The sequence below is a fragment of the Cyprinus carpio genome, chromosome B15 (assembly GCF_018340385.1).
Source record: "Cyprinus carpio isolate SPL01 chromosome B15, ASM1834038v1, whole genome shotgun sequence".
Lineage (NCBI taxonomy): Eukaryota > Metazoa > Chordata > Actinopteri > Cypriniformes > Cyprinidae > Cyprinus > Cyprinus carpio.
This window is the reverse complement of record NC_056611.1, coordinates 6,666,829-6,693,158: the sequence shown is the minus strand read 5'-3', so window position 1 is coordinate 6,693,158 and position 26,330 is coordinate 6,666,829. Positions and strand designations below refer to the sequence as shown.

At 37.2% G+C, this 26,330-nt stretch overlaps 1 protein-coding gene across 1 annotated transcript in view; it reads left to right on the top strand.

Annotated features, from left to right (window-relative positions):
- The first annotated feature begins 634 nt into the window (after positions 1-634).
- LOC109107916 (conserved oligomeric Golgi complex subunit 6-like) overlaps positions 635-26,330 on the top strand; it is a 76,762-nt gene continuing 51,066 nt past the window's right edge. Inside the window, exons 1-4 of the mRNA XM_042739024.1 lie at positions 635-854; positions 2,818-2,961; positions 3,890-3,961; positions 4,173-4,231. Of these exons, the coding sequence (XP_042594958.1) occupies positions 702-854; positions 2,818-2,961; positions 3,890-3,961; positions 4,173-4,231 (428 nt within the window). The 5' untranslated portion in view covers positions 635-701. The remainder of the gene's footprint in view (positions 855-2,817; positions 2,962-3,889; positions 3,962-4,172; positions 4,232-26,330) is intronic.

Here is a 26,330-nt window from a genome sequence, read left to right as displayed (position 1 = left end):
TGTTTGCTAACTTAAGAGTTCAGGTGGTTAATGTTGATGTTTGAGACCTTCTGTTGACTTTTACTGCTATCTCATAAGAATCATTAGCTTCTCCCCACAATGTAGGCAATTTCAGGTTTTATCTTTATGGGGAAAATATTAGCCTATCTTTATGCACATTATTTGGTCCCTTCATGTATGCAAAACCTGACCCACATGCTTACGCATTTATATGGTATCTAACTAAATGAGGATTTACCATATGTTTTAAAGTATAACGTTATCTATAGTTACAAACTTAAAACTCCCAAACCAAACCAACCTTTATTTTTTTATTTACAATATAATTAATAATAGGCTATAAACAATATAAAATATAAAATAATTATTATAATAATATTATATCATTGTCATTATCATATATATCAGATATATATATATATATATATATATATATATATATATATATATATATATATATATATATATATATATATATATATATATAGCCTACATTATTTTATAAGATATGTTTTATTCAAATATATTAAAATGCTTAAATCATTAATGTTCTATTTAGAACATTAGAACATGAAACGTTTCACTTCACTTTTTCCGCAAACGTCAACAGCTCGAGGCCCGGAACTAATGTGTCAACCTCTTGTTGTTGCAGTGGGACGTTTTTCTGGTTACTCAAAACAGCTTCCTGGAGGTTGACGTGGATGTTGATAATGGCAGACACTAAAGCAGAGCTGTCAATTGATGCTTCAAACCTTCACACCTCTAACAGCAGCGGGAATGCGTCCTCACAGCCCAACAACCCTCTATCCAGAAAACTCAACAAGATCCTGGAGACCAGGCTGGATAATGACAAGGTTTGTGACAGTCTGTTCGTATTTGCTAACTTCTTAGATCGCAGTGCACCTGGCACTATAAATAGTTTTCACGTAATTTATAATAATAATAATATAAAACAGACAAACAAATAAACATAATTTCCGAGTAACGTACACTTAATTTTCATTAAAATGTTTTGCAATGATGTGTGTCTGATTCAAACATGGATGATAAAACTGTCCTCAATTAGAGATAGTGCCAAAATGTACCATGATATTATATATTAACGTACACGGTAAATAATATTTCAGTAGCGGGGTGTTCTGCATGTCAAACCCTTAAAGATAAGTACATTTGTATGTTACGTTATAACATGGTGAATCTTCAGGGGTTGGACAAAGTAATATGAACAGTAATTATTGTAAGGGTAAACATAATTTGTGTAGGTTATAGTGAAAAAACAAATGTTTCAATATTATTATTTTTAATTAACTTCTCCTTGTCTATATTCTCTAGGTTGTATTTCAGTGTAGTAAAGGTTGTTTGGGAGTGCTTAGTAAAAGCCATTTGTGAAATAGGGAACCTGTCAGACTTCCACAAAAAAAATAAAAAATTAAAAAAAGCCAATTCTTGGAAACCCGTTTAGCATTAGCATCTTTAACCTTACCAGCCCAATTGTTTGGTGTTTTAAGAATGCGATTAAGTCTATGTACACAAACCTTGGCAAGACTTCATCATTAGTGAGGAATAGTGGGCGAAATGTAAATGATAAGGATTGTGTCACAACACAGAACTACTGCAGCAAAGTGACAGCAAACCTCAGTAATCACATTGACGAGAAGACCCCCCCCCCCAAAAAAAAAAAAACACAAAAAACGAACAAAACGCATAGAACAATGTAAATTTAATATCCAAGAAAGAACACTAATTGCTAGACATGTAATCACAGACATTAATGCTAAAGTGGAAAATAGATGATGTCATGAAAATAAAACCTGGACATTTGGAGCACCAAGATGAACTTCATCATCTACCCAGGCCAGCTCAATCACTGGGTTTGGCTGTTATCAAACCGCAGTTGATAGATTTGGAAGGAAAATTCAAAAATTAAAAATTGTATGAATCTATTCTAAGAAGGTTGGAATTAAATAATAAATAAATATTGCATATTTCCCAGTTGTTGACAATTTTGTCTAACCCATTTATAATTATTGTAAGTAAAAAATACTGAAATTCTCGTACTAGGTATTTGTATGGTACTTCAAGGTACTAAAATAAAGAATACTATGGTACTACCATGTTTCATGTCTAAAAAATATTTTTAGTTTGTTTTGTTTTTTAGTACGTGGAGAAGCATGGTATTATGATGTTTTTTTTTTAGACATTGTACAATGGTAATGTGATGTGTTTATTTTTATTTTTTTCCAAACATAAATCATGGTGCCATATAATGTTGCCTATGGTAAGGGTCAGTAAAGTTTTTTTGTTGTTGTTGTTGTTTTTCTTATGTTTCTTGAGCATCAGATCAGCATATTAGACTTATTTCTGAAGGGTCGTGTGACACTGAGGACTGGAGTAATGGCCGCTGAAAATTCAGCTTTGCCATCACAAGAATAAATTAAAATTTAAACTACAATAAATTAGAAAACAGTTATTTAAAATTTAAATAATGTTTCATGATATTACTGTTTTTACTGTATCTTTGATTGGATAAAAGAGACTTCTTTCAAAAACATTAAAATAATCTTATCAGCTTTTGAACATTAGTCTATAATGAAAAAAATTGCCATACCATCGCTGTACTGTACCATTGTACTACTATAGTACATTTGTGGGTGAAGGTGTTTGGAGTAATATTATTTTGATTAAAACATGCATTATAAATTTTGTAACTGCAGTTTTATCATCTGATGTTCATAGGCAATATGCAGTTGATGAACAAGCAGTGCAGCAGTAAAGATCTTGTTGCTTCACTTATTTCCTTTTTTTGTTTCTTTCTAGGAGATGCTGGAAGCATTGAAATCTCTCTCTGTGTTTTTCACTGAGAACAGTCTGAGAACCAGGAGGAACCTCAGAGGAGACATAGAGAGACGCAGCCTTTCTATCAATGAAGAGTTTGTACGGATATTTAAAGAAGTGAAGGAGGTAAATTCACAGCGACGGTTCTATACAGGAGCTCAAAAATGTTTAATTAAAAAGCATTATATATGTATAATTAAAATCATCCTTTTATATTACATACCATGCCTGTGAGACTTTTTTTAATGATCAAAAATTACTATTATGTTTTGAATTAGTTTATTTTTATATTTTTTATTTTAATTTTAGTTGAAGTCTTAATTTTGTTGTGAGTTTTTTAAAGTTTTTTTTTTTTTTTTTTTTTATGTTTCTATTTAGCTTTCATTTATAATTATTTCAGTTTTAGTAATTTTAGTACTTGTCTACATCTTACAAGGTACATTATATTTAAATTACAAAGTGTATTTATGCATTTCACTTCTGTACTCTAGCAAACACTGAAAATGATTTGGTTTGGGTTGGCAATTAATAGCTTATTTCACTAAGGACATATTAAATTGATCCAAAGTGACAGTAAAGACTTTTACATTGTTACAATAAATGTGTACATTTAAAAAAAAATATGTTCTTTTGATCACCCTGTTCATCAACAACTCCAGAAAAAAAAAATGTATCAAGAAATAAATAACATTTTACAATATATTAAAATAGAAAACAGACAAGTTGAAGTACTAAAATTACTAAAACTGAAATAAATATAAATGAAAGCTAAAGAGAAATATATATAAAAAACAACAAAATTAATCAAGACTTTAACTAAAATTCAAATTAAAACTATAAAAATAAAAAAAATTCAACATATTAACAAAAGCTATAATAGTATATCAATGATAATAAAATAATGCTGATATGTGGCTTTGTAGAAAAGCATCTAAATAAATGTAAAGAAGATGCTATTGAGGTGGTTTACACAATAAACATTTTGCATACAACCTCTGTAGCACTAGTGAACTTCTACTGCAATATAGGACTAGAGTGTGTCTTTCCTCTTCAGGAACTAGAGAGTGTTCATGAAGATGTTCAGGCCATGAGCTCCTGCTGTGAAGAAATGACCAACAGGTTGAAGGTAATTATGCATGTTTGCATTTATTTAGCATATTTCCCTTTTGGAAAATCATAATTTCTTTACTGCAATTATTAGCAGCCTACCAAAGATTATAAACTTAAAAAGCTTGAAAAGCATTTCAAGGGACTGAAGAATATATTTTAATTTATATAGTTTAAGGGCCAACATGCTCTTTGCCCATAACTCAGCTTCCTGTTTTGTGTGTCAACAGGCAGCCAAAGAACAAACCCAGGATTTGATTGTGAAAACCAACAAACTTCAGGGAGAGAAGTGAGTCTGATATAACGATCTAAGGTGTTTGAGTGATAGGAGGTTTTCAGAGCTGATCTGGAGAGTGGGTTTGCTTATGGCATGAATTTAAGCAACATCAAAAGTCCCATTGCTGTTGCACTAAATATCACATGGAATACCACTTGGCCAATCAAATTTGATGAACTAACTGTTACATGTATACAAAGCTAAATGTACAGCAATTGAAATGTACACAACATTGTTATTAGTTAATTTAAATGAATTTTTAAATTAAATTAAAAGAGCATTGCGTTTTTAACACATTTATAATAAATTGAAATATCTGCTGTTAATTTTTAATGAGCAAAGCTGGAAATACCAAAATATACAAAATATTGTATAAATTTTATATTTAGCAAGGATGCATTAAATTGATCAAAAGTGACAGAACATTTATACATTTATAATGTTACAATAGATTTCTATATCAAATCAATGGAGTTTATCACACTGAGAATCTACAATGGCACAAAACCTGTATCCCTGGTAGGCGGAAATTTATATTCTAAAACTTTAACTTGATTTTGCTTCTCTGTTTGCGATCAGACTCGGTGCAGTTATGTGTAAGTATGTATTATATATGGACCAAGTTATTTTAGTGCATTAAAGGGATACTCCACCCCAAAATGAAAATTTTGTCATTAATCACTTAGCCCCATGTCGTTCCAAACCTGTAAAAGCTCCGTTCGTCTTCAGAACACAATTTAAGATATTTTGGATGAAAACCTGGAGGCTTGAGACTGTCCCATAGACTGCCAAGTAAGTTACACTGTCAAGGTCCAGAAAAGGAATGAAAGTCGTCGTCAGAATACTCCATCTGCCTCCAGACGTGCGATCTGGGTTATATGAAGCGACGGGAACAGTTTTCATAAGTGAACAAAACAAAAATAATGACTTTATTCAATAATTCCTCTATTCCTTTATTTATTCAATAAATCATCCGCGCCACAAGGATGCGCTGTTTCTACGTGTATTTAGCTTTGATTTTAAATAAAACAGCACGTCCTTGTGGCGCGGATGATACAGTAGAGCATACTCAGCATATGGTGATATAGAGATACACAGAGGAGACCGTTGACAAAGGAATTATTGAATAAAGTCGTTATTTTTGTTTTCTTCGCTTACAAAAAGTGTTCCCGTAGCTTCATATAACCCAGATTGCATGTCTGATGGCAGATGGAGTATTCTGACGATGACTTTCATACCTTTTATGGACCTTGACACTGTTATTTACTTGGCAGTCTATGGGACAGTCTCAAGCCTCCCAGGTTTTCATCCAAATAACCTAAAATTTTTTCCCGAAGACGAGCATCGCTTTTATGAGTTTGGAACGACATGGGGGTAAGTGATTAATGACAAAATTTTCATTTTGGGGTGGAGTATCACTTTAAAGGGGGTGCTGTGCCCTCTTGGGCTTTGGCGCTTATAATAATCCTTAGGAAAACTAAAGGATCCTGCGCCCTAGTATCAAATCAGCATATTAGAATGATTTCTGAAGGATCATGTGACACTGAAGAATTTCTGCTTTGCCATCACATTAATAAATTAAATTTTTTAATTAGACTAGAAAACTGTTATTTTAAATGGTAACATTTTTATCAAAATTTTTATCAAATAAGAACATTTAAAAAACTGAAAAAAATCATACTGACCCCAAATTGTTGAACGGTAGTGTGTGTGTGTGTATATATATATTTGTGTATACAGTGTGTGTTACTGACCGCAGTAAGATTTTGCTTTATTCTGATGTTTGTGCCTAGATGAAATGAGAATTTTTTTAATTTAATTTAAGAGCTTCTGTCTGCAATTAATGACTATCCAGCACTTCTTCCAGAATGTAACAGTGTCATATTTCTAGTAAACATCACAATGTTTGATTATTTTTAGCAGTACAGCAGAAATAGACATTGTTCTGTTTCACAGCACTGTCAGCAGGTCAGCCTTTCAGAGCAGATGACAACGTATCTCATTTCCATTTATACATAAGAGAAATTGTGCACGTTTACCATTGAGCATCTTTTGATGAGGTCAATGAATCATTCATCATCTTCTGCTGGACACATTTTATCCCTGCTATACTTTAGTATTGCATTTCCAATTAATATTGTCTTATCTGTTTTGGTTCTTGTTGTGAATGCAGCTGATTACAAGCTAGCTGCTGATGATAAGACAATGTGATAAACAAAATTTAATAATGACACTAAGAGAAGAGGATTCTTGTATATGCGACTAGGTTTCTTTTTGACTTGCTTGGTTGAACCAAATTCTATAGGGAAATTTGGGTTTAGTCAGAGACACAAAGTAAAGGCACAGAATGAAAAATGAAGGCTCTAGCTTCAGGGTATCTTGTACTTTCTGCCACCCACAGATCAGGTTTATGGCCCTCACTGGTGAAATGTGCTTGTTTATAGCCATTGAGAGGCTGCCAGTGAAAGTCATTTGGGTGGAAGTGATTGAAAAGAGGGCTGATAGGGCATTGACACTGCTGGGCTGTGGTGTGCCATGTGGTGAACCAATGAGATGCAAAGAAAGACAAATAGCTCTGTTCCAAAACCCAGTGAGCTGCCTTGGTGTCTGCTTTCTATGGGCAGCTGCCTTATAGGCAGCATTTATGTGTCCACTGGTTTGGAGCTGAATGGGTGTTCAGTTTAATCTCTATGGGAGATGCAGGGAAGGCTAATGCAGGGAATTGGGGGATTGACAGCGGATTGTAGCATGCGTTTGAAAAGTTGAGAAATGTAAACATTATTTAAATGTTTGTGTGTGTGTGTGTGTGTGTGTGTATGTATATGTACAGATCCAGGCCTTTTTATGTTGCTGAGCTCACCAGTGTGTTCTTTTTTTTTTTTTTTCTTTTTTTTTTCTCAGAATGTACTAAACTGTTGATTTGGCCACTACTAATGTTACTGCTATCTCTCTAATGTATTTGTTTTATTTTTGAAGCCTAACAATTGTCTGTTTCACTTTTTCTTCGTCTGTTGTGAATGCGACTGCTGTGACTGTTGACGTACGACGCTGCTGACGTGTTCTCTGGTGCGCCCAATAACGAAGAAAACACGTCAGCAGCGTCGTACATCAACAGTCACAGCAGTCGTGTTCACAACAGACCCGGAAGAGAAGAAAAAGCAGAATAAAGTCGTAATTTTTGTTATTTTTGGACCAAAAAGTATTTTCGATGCTTCTATAAATTCCAACGGACCCTCTGATGTCACATGGACTACTTTGAAGATGTTTTTATTACCTTTCTGGACGTGGACAGTATACCGTACATACATTTTCAATGGAGGGACAGAAAGCTCTCGGACTAAATCTAAAATATCTTAAACTGTGTTCCGAAGATGAACGGAGGTCTTACGGGTTTGGAACGACATGAGGGTGAGTCATTAATGACATAATTTCGATTTTTGGCTGAACTAACCCTTTAAAGCTTAGAGTGCACTTTATGACCATATTCATTATATAACTGTAACTTGAAAATGTTTTGGTCAGCAGCTAAAATATTCAAATTTGTGCCTGTATCCAAATATATATGGACCTAACTTTATATATATATATATATATATATATATTATATATATATATATATATATATATATATACGTGCACGCACTCACACACACACACACACACATACACACACACAACAATGCATTTTTTAAAATGCTCACAAAACCAGTAATTGGGAAATATTATTTACATTTAAAATAAAAAGGTTTCTATTTTAACGACTAAAAAATACATAATTTATTCCATTGAGGGAAAAGCTGAATCAGCTATTCAGCAGCCATTACACCAGTCTTCAGTGTCACATGATCCCTTTTGAAATCATTTTATAGAAATCATTATCAATGTTGAAAAGGGTTGTGTTGCTTAATTTTTGTGGAAGCATATTTTGATGAATATACCATTTAAAGAACAGCATTAAAATAATAATTTCTATTTTTTACTCAAACTTAACTTACACTTTTAAGCTGTAGTGTATAAAAAAAAATAATGTAGCACTGAACTATATATATTCAAAATTGACATGTAGTTATTTAATCTGTCCATATTTTGTTTTTTAGTTGAGTTTACTGCAATATATTGTGGGATTGCATTCTTATGAGAGATACAGTGTTGCAGCCTTAGAACCTGGCTTACAGAGTGGTGTTAGAAGGCAACATAACCTTTGGAACAAATGACAGGCATGTATCTATGATGTCTGGGTAGGTTTTTAGGTAGGTTTTCTGATTAGGTTTTGGAACAGATGTGCAGACTTCAATGAGGTAGGAAACATTGTGATGACTCAGAACAACATCTTTTGATTAAGAGATGAACTGAAATGAAAGTTCAGAGATTTGAGTGATTAAACAAGTCTGAGATTGGAAGAGGAATTAGTCCTGTTGTCCACTGTATCTATGACCTTGTGGAACGGCCCCTGATTTTGGCACCAGAACAGATGCTGACAGCTGTGATGGACAGTTGGCATTTCTAGGCTCTATTGCCATCAACCATGTTGTGTACTCATCCAGCAGAAATGTTTGACTAAATCCACAGAGAGACACACAAAGACAGACAGGTGGGAGAGGAGAGAGAGAGAAAGAGAAAGAGACATTGATGAAACTATGATGGGGTCATTTTTCTGGATTGTATTGTAATGGAGCGCTGTCAGGAAATATTTGTCCAGGCCAATAAAAATGCTTAGCATTTGTTTTGTGCAATTCCCTGAGGTTTCAAATTCATTCATGTCATGGGGACATGCCATGAAAAACCAAAATTCCATTCCTCTTTTTTCTGAAATAAAAGTGTGGTCTAATGAATGCAAAAGCTTTCTCTTCGAAAAATTGCTTGTTTATGATGCCACAACCATTATGTATTAATCATTACTGAAATTTGCATAGTAACAACTATTTCACATTCAGCTTGGTCCTCTCAGATCAAGGGTTGTCCAGTTCTGCTCTTGCAGGGCCAATGTCCTGTAGAGTTCCCTATCTGTCGGTCACTACAAGTTATGTCGTGATGACATAGGGGTTTCACTTGGGAGCCCCAATCCTCTCTGACTTCAAGAGAAAACGGCAATGAAATTTGGCTAGTGGATTTTGCATACCTGAGCCACTCCCCATGCATACGGGTATAAATAGGTGACAAGTGCATCCACTCTTCAGATTTTTGCTTCGGAGCCGAGTGGATGATAGTGCTTGATCTCCACAAAGCCCTTTACTCATCTGACTGGAAGAAGCTGTTCCACGTTGGCATTACGGTGCAAACAGCGGTTACCCTGTCATCAGCGATTCCCCAGGAAACTTCAACTAAAAAGTTCTCTAAAAGAGCAAATCACGGTCAGTTCACATCTTTTAAAGATGCTGTTCTGTCTGTGTTCTCTTGGTTGCGGTCATTACCTGTCCTCTGTTGACAGACAAGATTGTTGTCTTCAGTATCTGGGCATCCAACATGCTGAAGCTGTGTTCGTGGATGATTCATGCATTCATTGTGAGTGAATGAGCATGGTTTCGCAGCAATCTTGCCTCTCTCTCCTTACGGGAAATGGAGCTGCACCCTCAGCCTCTACCTGTCCTGGTTTCCCTGTCATGAGCAAGGGACCGCCGGCTAGAGCTCTGGAAGATCTTAAGGTCACAGTGAGAGCTTCTCCACCGGGCATGTCTCTGTGGACCTCTCACTCCTCCTGCAGCGAAAGTCCCATGCGGCTTCCGAGTGATTTTGCTGCCCAGGCTCATGATGGTCCCAGCATTTTGTTCGGTGCGCCGCCGGAGGATTAGATGACGCTCACGGCATCGGGGGATAGGCTGTCATGCTCCGACGATGAAGATTCGTGGGGCTGCCCCCTCAGGTGTTCTCACCACCACCGAATCGGACCCGGAGCTGACGGCCTTGCTTGCCCGGGCAGCCATGAGAATCTTGGCTGGATGATTGGTAGGTGACACCCAAAAATCCAAATACTATACTCCTATACTAAAAGCCTGATTTGACTACCAATCTGACAGTCGAATATTCGCGGGGTTTTATGATTATGCCATTTTGACTATATGAGGGAGCTCAAATGTCTGATTTCACATAGAACTACCTGTTTTCTCCCAATAAGTAAATACAGCCTATTATGATATAGCTGTAAATAAGAATCTGAAAAGAAAGAATCTTCAATTAAATTTTTTAAAGTACTTGAATAAATCCAACCACCCCTACCGATTTATGTTTCACTTTCCATAATCCGTGACCGACAGAGGAGCATCTTGGTGGCAGGGATTTAAAACTTTAACAAGACTCAAACTGACACAGGCAGAGACTGGACTGGACTGGCTTCGGGTCAACTGGGAAAAGAGCAAACTCTCTCCCATGCAGAGGATCTCTTTTCTTGATGTGGAGTTAGACTCGGGGCCACCAGTGAGAGTGCCCAGTCAGTTACTTCAGAGTCAGAAAATGGTATCTCTGAAACACTTTCAGAGGCTCCTGGGGCATATGGCATCCGCAGCCGCAGTCACGCTGCTCAGATTAATTCATATGAGACCACTTCAACTCTGGTTACACTCCCGAGTCCCAAGATGGGCATGGCGTCACGGTCCACTCCACGTGACCGTCACGCCAATGTGTCGCCACTCATTTAGCCCCTGGACAGACTTTGCTTTTCTACAGGCTGGGGTGCCCTTAGAACAAGTGTCCCAGCATGTCGTTGCTACGATGGAACCTTTGACTGCTTTGGCACATCAACTGCCTTGAGCTGTTGGCAGTGCATCTTGCCTTACGGCAGTTCTGGCCATTGCTACAGGACAAGCATGTGTTGGTCCGCACGGACAAAACTGCGGCAGTGTCGTACTTCAACCGGCAGGAAGGTCTATCTTCATGTCGCATGTCGCAGCTTGCTCGTCATCTCCTCCTCTGGAGTCAGACGCGGCTCAAGTCACTGCGTGCCGTCCACATTCCAGGGGAGCTCAATCGTGCAGCCGATGCATTCTAACGACAGCTTACGTTCCCTGGACAGCTCACGTTCCCTGAGGGAATGGCGACTCCATCCCGAGACCATCCGGCTGACCTGGAGACGATTTGGGGAACCCCAGGTAAACCTTTTTGCTTCCTCCAGTGAGTTTTCTCGCACAGACACTGTGCAAGGTCAGGGAGGATGAGGAACAGCTTTTGCTGGTTGGGCCGTACAGGCACAATCTCATCGTCAAGTTCCAGAGGGGTGCCAGAAGTTTAACCCTCTGAGGTCTAGGGGGTTTTGGGGGCCTGGAGAAATTTTGACATCCCCTGACTTTTGTGCTTTTTTCAGTTGCTTATAAATAGATACATGGCTAAAATCTAATAACACTGTATTCAGTACAAACTATGCTACAATAATATGTAAATAGCATGTATGTACATGATTGTGTTTTTGAGAATACGTTTATGCGTGGTTAGTAAAAAACTAAAATTTTGAAGTCACTGAAATAAGGTCATAAAACACTTTGAGAACATTTGTTCACAAGACTGTCAAACCTGGAGCTTGTAGCCTAGAATTTTTGCTTCAAAATGATGTGAAAATCATCTTGTTTACTCACTCATAGAAAACAATAGATTGATTTAAAATTTCGAAGACACTTTTTGTTTCAAAAGGGCATATGTGAGTAGGCGTCAACTATCATGAATATTAGTGTGATTCACACCTGAGAAGACAAAGTCCCACATAATGAGCTGCATAATGAGCCTTTCAGTCAGGTTAGTGACTGAGAGGGAAGAGTTACAAGAAAGAATGTGAGGACAACATAAATGTATATATTTTTATGTTTGTAGTTTGTTTAGAATATATTTAATTATCCCACAAAATAACTTGAGATTCACTTGTGAGTGCAGTTAATTAGGAACAATCAAAGCTGACTTTCATCATTACTCCAGTCACACAATCTTTCAGAAATCATTCTAATATTCTGATTTGTTACTCAAAAAAAAAAACATTTATTATTATTATTATTATTAATAATTTTGAAAAGAGATGATTTTTTTTTATTAATTGAAAGAACAGCATAGTTTCTAACATGATTATTGTATTTATTATCACTTGTGTGCTAAATAAGTTATAGCTAATATAAGTCAGTATATATATATATATATATATATATATTGTGACGGGACGAGCCAACGACAGACACAGTGGGCGTGGCGTCAGGCCTCGGAGAGGTTTTTATTTAACAAAAAAAACCAAAACAAGGGGGAATAAAGTGTCCAAAAGGGGAACAGTGTCCAAAACAACAGGGAATCTGGTGTCCTCGTCGTGCTGCGGGGTTCGTGGGGGTCTGGCAGTGTTCATGGAGGAAGGGTCCAGGTAAGGGGCGGAGTCCGGCGGCCGCACGCGCTCCCCTCTTCGGTCCGGGGCGCGAGGGGCGCGGCGGCTTCTTCTAGCGGCTTCATCCTCCTCGCTGGCCGCGGCGCTTCCAGGGGATGGACGGCCCGGCATCCTTGCCCGACGGCCGTGTAGACGGGTGCGGTTCTCGACCGGACCGCGGGTCCCGGCAGCTCACGTCTCTGGTGGCGCGGGAGTCCCTCAACGCACCCTTCCTGGACCCACGAGGACACCAGCTGTGCATGCACGGGGAAGAGACCGGTCTCCCGAGGAGAGGCGCATTGGGCTTTTAAACAGCGGCGGTGATGAGGCTCCATTTCCTTCAGGTGTGCCCCATCACACGCCGCCAGCCCTGACTCGTCCAGCGCCCCTCCTCTCTCCCACACCCACTCCTATCGGGAGCCTGGTGAAGGGCGGCGATTTAGGACGGGGTGCCGGTGATTATCAGGGAGGAGGCAGCTGACTCGTCACATTCCCCCCCCCCAAGCGACATCCCCGTCCTCAGGGCGCCGCCCACACGGGGAGTGCTACCTTCCTCAACCAGGCCCCAAAACGGTCGGAGTGGGCGGGGCGGGGATTCCTCTCCGGGCAGTCCTCCCTCTCGCAGCGCGCCGGAACAGGGACAGAGAAAACGGGATTTAGTCGACAGCCTCAACCAACCACAGGGTAAAATGACCGTAAAAGAGAAGTCACTTACCCCTTTGTGTGGTTGGGAGGCCGTCTCCTCCGTTCCTCCGTCCCAGTCCGGGTTACGCGAACTTTTTGCAAACGAGAGGGAGTGACGTCATCAGGTGTTTCCCAACTGCGCTGTCTAGGCTCCGCCTTGCCCGCATTCTCCACCACTGTGACGGGACGAGCCAACGACAGACACAGTGGGCGTGGCGTCAGGCCTCGGAGAGGTTTTTATTTAACAGAAAAAACCAAAACAAGGGGGAATAAAGTGTCCAAAAGGGGAACAGTGTCCAAAACAACAGGGAATCTGGTGTCCTCGTCGTGCTGCGGGGTTCGTGAGGGTCTGGCAGTGTTCATGGAGGAAGGGTCCAGGTAAGGGGCGGAGAGTCCGGCGGGCCGCACGCGCTCCCCCTCTTCGGTCCGGGGCGCGAGGGGCGGCGGCTTCTTCTAGCGGCTTCATCCTCCTCGCTGGCCGCGGCGCTTGCAGGGGATGGACGGCCCGGCATCCTTGCCCGACGGCCGTGTAGACGGGTGCGGTTCTCGACCGGACCGCGGGTCCGGCAGCTCACGTCTCTGGTGGCGCGGGAGTCCCTCAACGCACCCTTCCTGGACCCACGAGGACACCAGTGTGCATGCACGGGGAAGAGACCGGTCTCCCGAGGAGAGGCGCGTTGGGCTTTTAAACAGCGGCGGTGATGAGGCTCCATTTCCTTCAGGTGTGCCCCATCACACGCCGCCAGCCCTGACTCGTCCAGCGCCCCTCCTCTCTCCCACACCCACTCCTATCGGGAGCCAGAAAAATGAAATCAATTTACAACGGATTAAAAAAAATAATCAGTAAAAAATAAATACACACACCACATAATATATATATATATATATATATATATATATATATATATATATATATATATATATATATATATATATATATATATATATACTTACTGACTCCCAGCTTTTAAATGGTATAGTGTATATTGTTACACTTGGAGTAAGACTGGAGTAATGATGCTGAAAATGTAGCTTTGATCACAGGAATAAATTAAATTTTAAAATATATTCAAATAGAAAGCAGTTATTTTAAATAGTAAAAATATTTCACAATATTACTGCTTTAGCAAATGCAACTTTCTGTATTTTGGATCAAATAAATGCAGGCTCATGCGTCATGTTGAAATATATAAAGGAACATCACATACCTTGCATTTCCAAAATGTATATTGTTTATGTGCTCTGTAGGACATACTTTTTGAACAGACTTTGAAGAGATGGGAGTGTGTGCCTCGCTTGGTCTTAGCTGTGTTCCAGGTTCCTGAGTGGGCTGCTTATTTGCATTGACTCGCTTTGCAACAGGTTATTATTTATCTGAAATAAAAAAGTAAGCATGCTGTTTACGCAAATAAACTGCATTATTAACATTATTGTGATGGTCACTGATACTATTAGTAATTTACAGGAAAAAAAAGAACACAATTACCACATTGTTAGTGATTTACAGCTTACTTGATACACTTTTTTTTTATTTATACTAGGGCTGTCAAATGATTAATCACGATTAATCACATCCAAAATAAAAGTTTTGTTTACATAATATATGTGTGTATACTGTGTATATTTATTATGTATATATAAATACACACACATGCATGTATATATTTAAGAAGAATATGTTATGTTTATATATTAAATATATTTATATATAATATAAAATATAAGAATATAAATATATAAATGTATATACATGTAAATATTTTCTAAATATATAATTTATGTGTGTGTATTTATATATACATAATAAATATACCCTGTACACATACATATATTATGTAAACAAAACTTTTATTTTGGATGTGATTAATCGTGATTAATCATTTGACAGCCCTAATTTATACCAGAGCAGATACTGATGAACAGAAGCTTAGTTACATTCTTGAAAACACAAGCATGGTTTGTATGAAGGCCTGTACAATATATATAGTTCAAAACATATATGGCTATATTCGTGAACAGAGAATAGCCTAACTCAGTAAAGTTTTGTCTAATCATTTTTACTGACATTAAGCTAGCAACATTATAACTCATTACTTTTATATCGTATTGCTGTCTATGTTATAGAACATAAAAAAAAATGAAAACATCCTGGCATCGTGAAACATTGAGATGATGTAAATGAAACTTCATAATGTTTCACCTGATTATACATTTAGTCAGGAATTATAGTCTGGAAAAAGTCTAACTAGTAAAATGTGTACAAGTTATATGAAAACTAATACAAGTAGATTAATAATAAAAAAGACTTACTCATGTTTATCTCTGCTGGGTCTTCTTTCTGAGGTGATCCAAATTTTATTCCTCTCAGCGGTCTTATTGAGTTGAATTATGTCTTATTCCTCTCAGCGCGAAGCGAACAGTAACATTTAAAAAAACGTGAAGTACAGTCTCGTTGCTTTGTTTGCTCTGATGAGGGCGGTTACCAGCACAAGCTTCAAGATTATAATAACAATAGCGCGCTTGGCGTGTGGGCGTGGTCGCATTAGATATAATGAAGGGAGACACGAAAGACGGACATTGCGTTGTTTTCATATGGATTACTTTATCACAGAATATTTGTTTTTGATAGCACTTGCTTAGTTTAAAAGTAGACATGTCAAGTTTTCTATAGATCTATCTCTCATGTCTCTGTGTTGAGTATTCACTGAGTTACAGTTCATTTTATTGACGCGTTTCTAAATTAAGATCACCGCAGACCAAGGCTGCAGACAGCGCACCTTGTTTGTTTTCTTTATTTTATAAATGCACAAAGTTTTGTTGTTATTATGTGTGGATACAAATAAAAGAAGACCCTTTACAGATTCGATTGATGTATTGCTCTTATCTGTACGATCAAAACTGAAAGTGTAATTTAAGTTCTTTTCGGGGTTATCAGGAGAAAATGCCTCAAAACACGTATCCGCGTTAATCGACTTCAGAGGGTTAAATCCTCCTAGGCCACCCCTGGTGCCCTCCTGGGATCTCTCTACTGTCCTGGCTGGCCTTCAGAGGGATCCTTTTGAGCTGCTGGACTCAAATTAGCTTATGTTCCTGTATGCTAAGACAGTGTTCCTGACTGCGCTCACTTAAATCAAGAGGGTCGGGGACCTCCAAGAATTTTCAGTGAGTGAAGAGTGCCTTGTGTTTCGGGCTGGCCTACTCTCACATTGTTCTGAGACCCCGGCCTGGATACATGCCCAAGGTTCCCACCATGCCCTTTTGCAATCAGGTGTTGAGGAGGCAGATCCAGCCTTGGCGTTGCTGTGTCTCGTTAAGATCATTGCGCATATACGTGGACCACACAACGGAGATGTTATGTCCCCATGCCACAAACTTGAACCACCGCTGTTTGCCAGGGAAAAGTTCTCAGTTCCTCAGCATAAAACCTGAAGAGTGGATGCACCTGTCGCCTATTTATACCCGTATGCACAGGGAGTGGCTCCGGTATGCAAAATCCACTAGAAAAATTTCATTGGCGTTTTCATTCAAGTCAGAGAGGATTGGGCTCCCAAGTGAACCCCCTATGTCGTCACGACATAATGTCTCCATTCCCTCCATCAGGGAATGAGGGTTGCATACGTAAACTCTGTGCTTTGATGTTGCACTCATGTCTTGTGGTTGACAATGTATTGCCAAGGTCGATATATGGTCGATGTATTTTTTTTTTTTTTATTAGCATCAGACGATTTTTTTGGGGGCTGGGGGGCTGATTGTGTCAGTTGCGGACCATTTATTTTGACAGCTCTGTGAACAGAAATGTCTGAGCACACAGAGCTCACATTCTCCATCTTCATTAGTAGGCTATACTGTCTCTGTTGAACAGTTCTGTCTAATAAATTATTAGTCGTTGATGTAAACATTATCAGTATCCGAAAAAACAATTATAGCATTTGCTTTTCTATTATAAGTAATAGAAAGGCAAACATTTAAATTCTTTTCATTTACCATCAGCAATCATCAAATACAGATTTATATTATTTAAACAATTCTTTGAATATCTAATAAACCTTTCAAACTTTGTCGATTAGAGCTGTGGGATCTTCTGAAGTGTGCAATTGTAGCCTGCCTAAAAACGTGTGTGTGTGACGGTCCGTCTGTCCATGCAAATTGGATGGAAACAGGAGGTTTGTGCTGTTACTAGACATGCATGATCGACAAACATTAAACCCTTGATGCTCTATAACCAGTTGGCCATTATATATTCATGTCATATTCACCATGTGCTGTATGTGAAACTAGCACTATCTTGTCTTTATTTATTATTTTTATTTTTTATTTTTTTGTGAAAATACTACAATACGATTACAGAATTCTTTTTATAGAGTTCAATTATTTTTTTTTCCAAGTATTCATTTTTAAATTATTTATTTCTCATTTAGTAAATGTTACATAAATATATATTCAATTTCAAACATTATGCAGGTATTCTGTCCTGCGTTCTGAACAAAGCTTACTGAAATGAAGCTCCATCATTCATTTGTGTGTACTTAATGCGATTCACTTTAACTTTACTGCGTAACAGAAAAAAATTAAATAAAAAATACAAATTTTAAAGTGATTAACCAAATTCACTGATATTTTCACATTCACAAGCAATAACTTACACATTTGAATAACTAGGCTTTTATCACACTTCTGCATTTAAAAAGGGGAAGCTTCAAATAGTAGAAATGCAATATTTCCCATTAATTATTTGAAAGTAGCTGATTTAATTATCTTAAACGAGTCATATCCTCTGGGTTTGAGTGCATTGATTGGAGATCAACCAAAACAAACATGCCGCACCAATAAAAACAATAACATTAAAAATAACTTTTAAAAAGTGTATTCCGATTACTCCGCCGAGAGTACATTGAGCAGATCCTTATTTATCTCATGACTGTTGTGACACTGGCAGTGCTGATGGTCAGTGTTGGGCAGTGCTGATGGTCAGTGTTGGGCATCACATTACTTAGTGATGCATTACTGTAATTTGATGACTTTTTTAGTAACGGAGTAATTTAACGCGTTATAATTTTCAAAATAGTAATTAGGGTATAGTTACAAGCCGAGGTCTCTATACGTTACTGCCACGTTACATTGCTGACAGAATAGAGCGTTTTATAATCTAGAGATTGTAAAAAGGATGTAGCACACGTACTGTGAGTCAAGTGCCAGTGGATTAGAGACCTGCCCCTGCGAGACCCGATGCAACATCTGCGCGGGACAAGATGGGCGAGTGCTGGTGCGAGCGGGTAGACACTCTTGTGTGTGCGGGATGCGGGAGATTTTTGACTGCCGCAAAATAGAAATATCTAAACACAAAATATCTAAAACAAATAAATTGTTATTCATTTATTGCACAAAAACAACATGAACTAATATAAAATATAAACAATTAACAGATGCGAGCGTATGCAGAGTTTCTATTTAGGCTATAACACGTGTTTGCAGCATTGAGCAATGCAGTGCTGAAATTTGCGTGCTCACGAATCCTCTCATTATAACACACGAATTGTTTGACAAAGATTCATTAAGATTCATTATGCATATATTTATTGTGTTATAACAGATATTTGTGAGATTGTGTTGAACTGAGATGTCTTTTAGAGATTATAAATGCAGCGCTCTTTGCTGACATTCTGCCAAACCATGCACGCAGCCGCTTACTTTAGCTAAAAATAACTTTTCTGTGTTCTGTGAATGTTGATGCTTTAATAACAAATATTTATCAGGAGCATGTATGCTGTGATTTAATAAATTTCATGGAGAAAAAGTAATGTAACTAGTAATGTAACTAATTACTAATTACTTTTGAAATAAAGTAATCAGAACATTAATGTGATTACTTTTAAAAGGAGTAATCAGTAATTTGATTACATTTTCAGAGTAACTTGCCCAACACTGCTGATGGTTGCCTTGCTCACATAATGTTGCACATTTAAAATGTAAGATTATGCATTTGGTAAGCTTTTGTGTAAGGCTAAATACACAGTTTGAAATATTGATGTTTATTGTCAAGTTCAACCATGTTAGTATAATTTTATTAAACAGCAGGTCAGATGGTATTTTAAAGTGTCCCAATATTGTATTGGAATCCCCTACATCAGGTTTAAATGCATCTAAGGTCAGAAAACATTGTAATTTTCTCAGAATATACATTTAATATTAGAGTCATTTGCCAATGATTAGGAAATGATTCGTTTCAAGCAAGTTCGGAGCAAGCCCCTCCCTTCCTCAAGCCTACTCTGCTCTGATTGGTCAGCTGGCCAAACCTGTTGTGATTGGCACAGAGATGAGTCCTTGAGCCAGTTAGCCAGCATTACCATTGACAAAGCACCTTTACATAAAACAATAATATAGTCAATCCGTTCTTATAATGACATAAAATACAAAAACACTTATGCAAGCTAATCGTGCCCACAGCTAAAGTTTAGCTGCTAAACTGTGAACACTAGGTGGATACGTTAGCCGAGTGCTAACGTGACTAACTGATTAAAAAATACAGTTTGTAAAACAAAATATGTCTACTGTAATGTTTGAAGAACGACAGACAAAACACGCTTGGTCTTAACTTTTAATCAGAATGCAGAACAGTTGTATCACAGGAGCACCAGCCGAAATCACTCATCTCTCCCGCATTAACCCTGTAACTGCCAGTGCAGCACAATAAACAGCAGTTTCACAATTATTATAAAGTCTGTGTGCTACACTACATTCTTTATTATTAAACAGTAATTAGAACAACGTCAGTCTACAATAATCAACATATTCTTAGGTTCACTGCGAATTTTTAGAACTACTTCAGTAAGACAGTAATATCGTGCTTTACCTGGAAACCTAAAGCTGCACTAGGTATACATCACATATTGGCACAAAAAAAATTATATTTTGAGCACTCAATTGAAAATGTACACCTAACGTATCAATCGTACTACTTACAGGTCGTGGTTCAGACAGCTTGTTAGTCCAAATTAAGAAGATTAGAAGCCAACGAAGATAAAAACCCAGATTAGAGAAGCAGTTCTTGATAAAATGACAAGCACACAACAAAAGGCTCGAATTGTATTTCTGTGGTATCCTTGAACACCGAGTCTTCTCAAAATGAAGAAAATACACTAATAGCAAAAGTGTTTGTGGGCAGATCACACTCTGTTTGTATTTCGCGGGCAGGCGGGGATTATGCAAATGTGTACCCAGTGACGTACAGGCAAACAGGCAAAAGAGTCGAAAATATAACGACTCGTTACGGCGATTCAGAACCGACTCTCTCTTTTGAGAGACAATATCTTTATTTATCATGCATTTTTTTGATTAACAACTTTGCAGATTGTTTTCATTTAAGGATAGCTACGTTATAAACTGCAAAAGAGAGATTTTTCAAAAACCCATCTGACCTGCTCTTTAAAATTGCTGACTGGCCATTGACAATAATGCAGGCAGAAATTTGATTATGCTACTAATCTAAGCCAGATGTGACAAAACAGGCTGTGTAAAAAGCATGAAAACAACCCATATGCCTTAACAATATGCACTTGCATAGAGAAAGCGATTGCACAGCTCTGATAGCATAGTTATATCGCATCAGCCTACCACAAGAGAATGTTACACTTCTTTTTTTACCGTTGTTATAACTTACGGTCATATCTACTCTAAGAGTTAGGCAGTTAAAAACAAAATGGCATGCTTTTACAGACTAAGCTCCTTTATGGCAAGTCATTTTCACATCTTTGAAACTTCTTTCAGGAAGCTATTTCAGTCATATTAGTACATCTTCCATGTCTTTGAATAGGAAAATACAAAAAATGTAAATCTCCAAAGCTGTTCACCAAGCCTACTAATAAAATGTCATATGATTTTTCTTATATTTCATGACTATCCAATGTGCTTGTGCAGTCCTAAGCGTGTCACACCGACTGTTTTTATAGCAACCAGAGCTTCTGTCGGCAGCTGCAGTGACACGATGACTTTACCGATAGTGAATGGTTCTTTTATTTAGAAGACGGAACTGTTTTGTGTTGTCCCATTCATAAGTAATATGACTGCACCGTCTTTGTACAGGTATATCTAAAATCACTTACACATCACAGATGTCAAGCCTGTTCTTTTACTGATTTCCAGTTATGTTCTTTTACACTGTGCAGTTTTTACATCTTAATACAATAGGAAACAAATAAACACTGTACAGAACAGCATGTTTTTACCTTTTTAAATTAAATAGTGTGATATCATATATCACCTTTATATCGACTATCAAAAAATAAATATTGGTTGACCACTGTGTTTTGCAGCACCTCACACATGACACTGATATCTTAAAAAGTAGTTCTCAAAGTAATCTCCAGCATGTGAATAGTACAGGAGTGAAAAACTGCCCAGTTTTCAGGGTCAGCAAGAGAGTGGAAAATTATGATTATGAAATCATAGATTTCATAGATTATGAAAAACTTAATTGTGACTGTGATTGAATAACATTAGGTGGACTAAAATGCTAAAAAGTGTAGGATGAACTTACTTTACATCTAAAAGTATCTGTTTTAATGCACTGTCCCTATGGAATCACATTTGGTATTCTATGAATATAGACTGTCCCTTCTCCTTATGTTGTCCTACTGTTCTGTTGGGGCATTGCCTGTCTTAGTGACATTTTCATCAGACAGATGGGATTGTGCCTTCTTGTCCGCCTGCTTTTTAACCCCAGAGGGACAACTGTGCAAGGGACAGGTCAGGACATGGCTTGTCATGCTTTCATAGAGGACAATAGTAGGATCTCAAATATTAATACACACCTGCTGGTGCACAGTTTTCTAAATCTGGAGATCACCCTGCCAGATGTCCTTTCTGTATCTGATATTAAAAGAGAAAATTGTGTTGCAAAAGTACCTGTAAAAAGAGTTGAGTATTGCAACATGCATTAACTTATTAGCTTTTATAGCTCTTCTAACTAAAATAATGAATTGATGTTGAGGCTGAAGTTTGTGAGAGAAATGATAAATTAATGAAGTTTTGATTCTTTATTCTGGAGTGCTTTGCTGCATATTATGTATAATGTCATCCCGCACAAGCCCCCACTTTTTGGCATCTTACAGTGTGCTGTACCAAGTCATCTTTATTTATCTAGCGCTTTAAACAAAAAAGATTGCGTCAAAGCAACTGAACAACATTAATTAGGAAAACAGTGTGTCAATAAGGCAAAAAAAAAAATAACATGATGTTTTTTTTTTTTTTTTGTACCAAAGATGTCGGAAGTACTTTGATGTCAGTGGAAAAGTGAGTGTCATTGTTTGACTGTTTTTGACTGTTGCATTTTAAAATAACTACAAATACCTAATAGGTTGTGATGGCAGACATGGGTTTGCGACAGCAATAAAAGCTCCAACTCAAGGTCAAGCAAACAGACCAACACCTGGCTGAATTGTTTATCCACAACCTTCATCACTACCTCTCATTGTCACTTCCTCATATCATTTAATCTTTAGTGGTGTTGAGAGACATTCTCAGCAAGAGGCAGGAAGTGATAATTCTGAAGGCTGTAGCCTGTCACCTGTTTAAAGTCTGAAGTGACATGTGATGCATCATATGTAATGCCCCCAACTAAAGATTTATCTAGTCTACTATTAGTCCTTCATTTTAAGTCCTTAGTTCACTAGTTGCACATTTATGATATTAATTTAATGTGCCATCATATTTATGTTCTACGCTTTCAGAATTCTGTGGGACACAAGCAGGACAGAAACCATATCTTGTCTAATATCTTTGTCTTCTCCTGATGTTCTAAAGGAATAAACGTCTAAAAACCCTGAAAAAACTGTGAACATGGGTGAGACATGAGTGAAGATTTGAGAAAAGAAATTGTGTCGTAATGTTAATGAAAAATAGCATTCAGAAACACACACACACACACACACACACACACACACACACACACACAGAAAATAACTAACTAACTAACTAAAATAAATAAGAACAAAATAATCCAACAAATAAACAAACAAAAAAGGTCATGTCACCATATATGGTACTGGGGCAGGGGCAGTGGCACAGCCCTACTATGTAAAAATAAAACAAACAAACAAAAAAAAAATATATATATATATAGCAGCTGTGTTAATGATCTGACGGTCACAGACTGTGTGACTTTGCTAATTCCTGTTGACCAATCGACAAATTAAAATTTAGTCGACTAAGCCTTTTCCCGTCAGCTAGCGTTAAACCCTATCTACAGTAGGTAGACATCCAAAATGGGTAGTACCGCCGCGCGTACCGCCGCCGCAGGGCCGCGGCGTTAACTGCAAATCAGTCGCGTGTTAAAATCATTCGCGAAACTACCGCCAGGTGGCGCAAAGGGACGGATTGCGAACTGAATGTAATTGTAAAATGAAAGGAAGACGTTAAACAACAATAACATTATAATATACATTATAACATCCTTAAACGGCATTAAATAAATAGGATAGTCTTAGACTACGGTCTACTCGTCAAAAATTTAAAGAAAGGCCTTTACACAAAGGCTCTTATGCATGCTATTGTTTTTAAACAGTCATTATATATATATATATATATATATATATATAATATGGATTTAAATTTTTCAATTCGGTTCAGTCTTGGTTAAAATAATAATAATAATAATAATCTTCAGGTTCCATTTGCAGAGCGAAATGAGAACGGTCCAGCATTTACAAATAATTCTTATTAACTCTGTTATAATTCTTGATTTTTCAAACTGCTAACACTTTGCATTTTTGAATTATGCCTTTACTGTGTGACCAATAATTGTGAATTGTGACTTTGATCGCGCTGGTGCCGTTCACCGAGCCATGCGGCGCGAGCAGCGGGCCACTTTGGCATAATTTTGCTAATTATGATTTTTTTCCCATCGATACTGAAACACGTGTGAAATCCAAAGCCTATTTTACCTAATAAATAAGAGTTTAGCTTCAAATGGGCAACATGTTTGGATTTGTCCCGAATGAGAGAGATAAGCCCAACCTTACATTATGTATCGCTTTAAATTATTTTAATTATTAGTTTTTGTTGTTGTTTATAAGCCTATATTATTATATGGCCTGCTGCAATTATATTTATCCATTAGAATTATATATTTGTAATTCTTGTTCTGTTCTGATAATTTTTTACATTTAAAGGATTTGTTGTAAAGTGAAGGGAACTAAAAAGTCATGTTGGTACATTAGCCTATACAGCATTATTAGGCCTGCCGTTATTATTTCTGAATGTAATAAAATGCAACTCTCACAAATGTAATTTATTTTTTAGCGTGTTTTCGTGTATGTTTTTATCCAGCTTTATTTTTCCATTGCATCTAAAAATGACTTTGTGCATCACATTCACTTCGTGAACAAAACAAATATAACTTAAGATCCGCCTCTCGCATTGCTCAGCTGTGGACGATTTCAAAATGTTTGATATAAAGGTTGCGGTCACATTTTATACAGGAATTGTTCATTTAAAAAAAAAAATAAATAAAAAATTATATTGTTAGTTTTATGCTAACATGCAATCAAATCTTCGGATACTATATAAGATACAAGTTCATTTAGGCTATTTAACATGCACTGTGACATTTTACCGTGTCATATAAACTCCTTGAGTTTTTTTTAAAGTCAGTTTAATAGTATTGAAGTTCAAGTTGAATCTAGTATAAAAAAGGTTTTAATTGCTTAAATTAATTCTAACAATAAACAAACTATCATGAAAATCTCATCATACAATAATACAATACCATATATCCCTATCTGAAACCAAGCACCCCACTTTTTTCTTTTTTAAATCTATGAATCGCTCGCATATCTCCTACAACCTACAAATAAGGGCTAATAGAGGTTCTTTCTTTATTTATTTATAATGTTTATTCTTGAAGAAAATAAGTATTTATTATTTAATATAATAAGGGACGATCCAAATATTTGTAATGTAGGCCTATATCTGCCTGCAGTTAAAAAGTTATATTTGTTTTGATTCATCCATTTATGTAGGTTACAATTAGCCTATTCTAAAAATAAAAATAAAAATAATGTCATAAAAAATACCATCGGTCTGAATAAATTTTACCATTATAGAATTGGGGTAGTAATTTAGAAGGTGAAAATACAGTGAAATTACAAATGGCATGGGATTTTGAAGCATGACAACTGAAGGTCTATGTAACATTTTCCTTCAGGCAGACTAAATGTTTTCCTGCCTTGCTAAATGTTGGGTTAGTTTGCGCGAGTCCCGCGCGCTGTGAAGCGGGAGCAGCTTACGGAGGATTCCGCTTGGTCTTAAAGCCTTCTGCAAACGCCTACGTTCACAAATAACAATGATTTTGGCAAAAATAATGATTAATTATAAATTGATAATTTGTTATTATTTTGGTCTAGTGAAAATAATAATATGGGCTGCGGGAAAATAATGAATAAAAAGAGTAAGGCTGTTGTGAGTACAGGCATGTTTCAACCCAGTAACATGACAACACAGCGTTCCTCACAGCCAACAAACAGACCGAATTCAGTTCAGCTGGAGGGGGCTGGGGGGTAGTTCTGTATAACTTGTGGGGATCGAGATAAAGGTGTGAATCTCTTGCTCTTTCATATGGACAGTCTTATGAGGGTTTCAAACTTGCAGAACAGGTTTTAGGACAACTTTAAAGAAAGGTTTGATTCACTTCAAATGTTGACTACTGTATAGCGCAATAAAGTGTATTAGTTAGGTATTATAACTTAATTTCAGAGGAGGTTGCCTTAACTTAAAAAAAAAAAAAAAAAAAAAAAAAAAAAACGGTTGCATTAGGGCTGGGCGATAGGCCTATGGCCTAAAAAAAAAAAAAATTTTCACACAAAAAAATCCGATTTACAATTTAAATCGATTTTTTTTTTTGCCTCCCTACTTAAAATCAATATTCAAATGACAAAGGAATTGTTCAAAACAAGTTTTAATATAACAATATATTCGAAGGGTTGTGAGTTCGAGTCTCGGGCCGGCAGGAATTGTGGGTGGGGGGAGTGCATGTACAGTTCTCTCTCCACCTTCAATACCATGACTTAGGTGCCCTTGAGCAAGGCACCGAACCCCCAACTGCTCCCCGGG